The following is a 4188-nucleotide window of genomic DNA, read 5'->3' as shown; positions in this document are numbered from 1 at the left end:
CATTGACCACACCTTCCTCCTTGATCTACCCTTCACTCTGGACTCCAGGGCAAAACCCCATCTTGCTGGTCTTCTAACTCACTGCTCCTTCACAGACTCCGTTGGTGGTACCTCCTCATCTCTCCTGCCTCAAAGTTCAGCCCCTGCACCTCTTATCTAGGCAAAGCTCGTGCCAATGTTTATCATATATTCCAAGCTCCAGTGCAATTCTCTCCCTGAGCCCTAGATTTGTATATTCAATGGCTACATCACAACTGCATATGGAGATCTGATACACATCTCAAACTTAAAATGTCCAACATCAAATTCCTCATCTTTTTCTTCAAATACACTCTTCCACAGTCTTCTCTATTGGAACAGATGGCAACTCCATCCTTCTAGAACTCAGAAAGAAACTGCAGTCACACTGAGACCTCTCTTTCTCTCATACACCTTGTCAAAACCATCAGCATATTATTATCTCTGTCTTCAAAAAACACCACTCCTCCCTTCTCCACTGCCACTGACACAGACCCGAGCTTTCATTCTCTGTAGCCTGAGTGATAGCAGTGGCCTCCGAACAGTTAGCTTTCCAGTCTGGCCTCCTTGAGAGATCCTCTTAAACTATGTACCAAAGTATGCCCTACTCTACTCAAAACTCTCCCTCTTACCACATCATTCAAAGTAAAAGCCAAATCCTTACAGAAGCCTACAGAGTCCTATATACAGTGGCCTCCCTGTGATTTCTTGGATCTCATTTCCACTACTCTCTTTGTAGAGAGTACACGCCACTTTGGCAACATTGGCTTCCTGATACTTTGCCAACATGCTGATCACACTCCCACTCATAAATGTGCTATTTCCTCTGCTTACAACCAACTACAACTCTACTGCCTGGAAGTACTTGTATGGTTCCTTTCCTTACCACATTGAATCATTGATTAATCACACCTTCTCAGTGCAGCCAGCCCTCTATGAACCTCTAGAGGAGACTGCTTGCAAAAACAGATCCCCCACTCTTTATCCCTCCCTCTACCCACGCCTTTTGTAATATAGCCTTGCAGCTCCTTCTCTCAAGATCTGGGGTCAATTTACCTTCTTCTTCAACAGGATGAACTGCATCGATCATATCAACACAATTGAAGTGTGTCGGTACTAAGCGTAGGCTTCAAGATGCCTTGTGTGCGTTTACGTTCTCACTTGAGGCCCTGCCACCTGTCACAGAAGTTGGGATTAGTTTGCCACACAATAAGAGCCATGAAGCCTAGACACCCAGATGGCCCCAGCTGCTAGTCACAGCAATGTGAAAGAGAGGAAAGAAATGTGAGCCTTTCTGTAACAGAAGTACCTAGCTGACCTGTTAGCTAACTTTAAACACACAAGGAAACCAGCCATGGCCAATGAAGATCATTCAGGCCTGACCCATATTAACACAACTGCTCAGCCAACCAATAAGATGACAGCAATAAAAATGCTACCATTCTAAGCCACTACATTTTGTGGGTGACTTATTACATGACAGTAGCTAACCAATACGTCACCTGATTTTAAATTTCTAGTCACTCTTATCCCACCAAGGTTTGAATCCCTTCATTTTTGTTTATAGCACTTCCAAAACACATTGTAAGTATTCACTGATACAGGTACTTATTGTCTGTCCCTCACAGCTGGTGTGAATGCAGATATCTTTGTTCCTGACACATAGTAAGCACTCAGAAAACATATCTGGAATGAATGATATGGATTCCTTAATATGGATACTTTAACTATATTTCTGATCATTATGAGAAGCTGTTTTGTAGGTAAGCGTGTACAGAATACACTGACCAGGTTACTTGTGGTCTTTCCTGAAGCTAAATTGCATCAAACCATGTATCTCAAAGAAGGTGAAGAAATCAGACTAAACTTCTTGGGATTTTTTCCAATTTTTATACTGAAATGGGCTTCTTAAATGAATGTTTTCCAAGGGACCTAAGTTATGGATCACTTAGTCCGTGAGTCCCTTTATTCACATTAGACATGAATGTCCAAGGGAACACTTTAAAGAAAGAGGTTACAAATAGTGAGAATAGGTTCTGAGGAACACTAGCCCATATTTCTAAACTAATGAGATGAAAGAATTAGAAAGTAGCATTTGTAAGAAAATACACCTGGATAAAATGAGAGGAAAATATGGAGAGAGAGAAAGGAGGTATGAAAGGAGTTAAAGCAGAAATGAACGTCAGGGACATTGGCCAGAGAAGCTGGAAAATAGTCCATGAAGGATAGAGTGAGAAAGGAATGCTACCTTCCACATAGGAGGTTCTGAATTGGAGAGGTCAAAGGTTTTATATTGGAAAGGTCCGGAGTTGGAAGGTGACTGTGGGTGAAGAAAGGAGACCAAGAGAATGAGGAAATACAAGAGAAATGTTCCTGAGGTTTGAAGGCACAGGGAAGAGAGAATTCATCCATCAGGGTGTGAAATTTGCTGGACCTTTCAGCAAAGAGTAGAGACGAACCTTACAGGCTCAACTATGCCATCTGTCCATGCAAAGCACACCAGGTCCAGTGAAACAAAAACTCCTGACAGCCTCTCTAAGATGACTTTACAGCATTTGTGTTCACTAATATCCCCCAAAAAGGGTTCCAGAAAAAGCCACCCACCTTAATTTCCCCCTGGGCCTTCAAAAGCCTTGTAAGGAAGAAGTAGGGAGAGGTGGCTTCTCAGGCAGACCCAGGAACGTGCGCGTTAGGGACTGAGCAGGGAGGCAGCATCAGGTGCAGCGAAGCCACTCTGACCTAGGGCCCTGGGGAGGAGGTTTGTGTACGAGGCTGAAGCACTGTGGGAGGATCACTATTACTCTGTTGACAGTAATAAGTCACCACATCTTCAGCCTGGAGGTTGCTGATGGTGAGGGTGAAATCTGTCCCAGACCCACTGCCGCTGAATCGGTCGAGGACTCCAGTTGCCCGGTTGGATGTACCGTAGATGAGCAGCTTAGGACGCTGTCCTGGTTTCTGTTGGTACCAATTGAGGTAGCTGCTAACACTCCGACTGGCCCTGCAGTTCATGGTGACCCGCTGGCCCAGAGACCCAGCCAGGGAGGCTGGAGAGTGCATCATCGTGATCGCCCCACAGGCACCTGCAATCACGAGGAGGTCATGATGATACACACGCACTTTAGCACAGATACCCTGAAATATGGCGTTTGAGAAGTCGTGTACATGTCAGCGCATAATTGGGGCTATTTTGGAAATAGCCAGTATTTCTCATTATATCCTAAAAAATGTTTGTAACTCTAAAGTGATACTACTCCAAAAGGCACATGGCAAATATGAAATTTCTCACCTGAGACCCACAGCATCAAGGATATGAGGATCTGCCTCTGTGACACCATCTTGCTGTCCCTGCCTGCCCGATGCAGCTTACCTTACATGGCAAAGGCCCCTTTTATCAAACCTGACCAGCTGTTCTGGGCCAGAGTGGGGAATGGGGGTGGGGGTGGGATTATGCAAAGCACCTGTTGAGTGAGGAAGCAAACTGCATGAGCAGTGGGATATGAAAGTATCTAATGTAAATTTAGAGAGCCAAAAATATCACCAAAAATATAGCTGTAGGTCTAGAAACACAGAAGTCAACTTAGATAGTCTTAGAACAACTTAGAAGTTCTAAAATGACAAACTGCTACAAGATCTAATGGTGAGCTTCTATTTGAAATTCAAGAATGTTGTTAAATGGATTGAGTTTCCAGAAATGATGAGCATGGCTCTTCATATCAATAATCCTGGTAAAATTATAAAATATGCTTGGAAACAGTAAACAAACATGGAAGGAAGGAGGGAAGGAAGGAAGGAAGGAAGGAAGGAAGGAAGGAAGGAAGGAAGGAAGGAAAGAAAGGCGAAGGAAGGGAGGGTCTGAGGGAGGGAGGGGGTTAGGATTGTAAGCCACAGAAGAAAATGGACAACTTTGGACCCAAAATTTTATAAAATCTCTGACCAAAATTATTGGGACGCCAAAATCATTTTTTCCTGCAGCTCTGTAAGGGTGCTGCAAGCCCTTGAGATTGGTTTTGGGGCTCTGCAAAGGGCCAGAGAGATGGGAGACAGGCTCAGAATTTACTGCGGGACAAAAGTGGGACTCTCATATGAGCTAAGGAAAGTCTGAATCCTGATTTTTAGTTATTCTATTTTTTCAGTTGAATATGTCCATTTGGTGTGAAATTAGCCAGT

The 4188-nt window shown here is 43.9% G+C and overlaps 1 gene segment (V, D, J or C); it reads right to left on the bottom strand.

Annotated features, from left to right (window-relative positions):
* Positions 1–2757: 2757 nt before the first annotated feature.
* On the bottom strand, positions 2758–3371 carry LOC120227146. The segment is given in 2 exon segments: positions 2758–3101; positions 3308–3371. Coding segments are annotated over 2 exon segments (393 nt in total).
* Between the last annotated feature and the right edge of the window lie 817 nt (positions 3372–4188).

This window comes from Hyaena hyaena, unplaced genomic scaffold (assembly GCF_003009895.1).
Source record: "Hyaena hyaena isolate Hyena2069 unplaced genomic scaffold, ASM300989v1 scaffold_2012, whole genome shotgun sequence".
Taxonomy (NCBI): domain Eukaryota; kingdom Metazoa; phylum Chordata; class Mammalia; order Carnivora; family Hyaenidae; genus Hyaena; species Hyaena hyaena.
The sequence above is the reverse complement of the archived record's forward strand: the minus strand, read 5'-3'. Positions and strand labels throughout refer to the sequence as shown.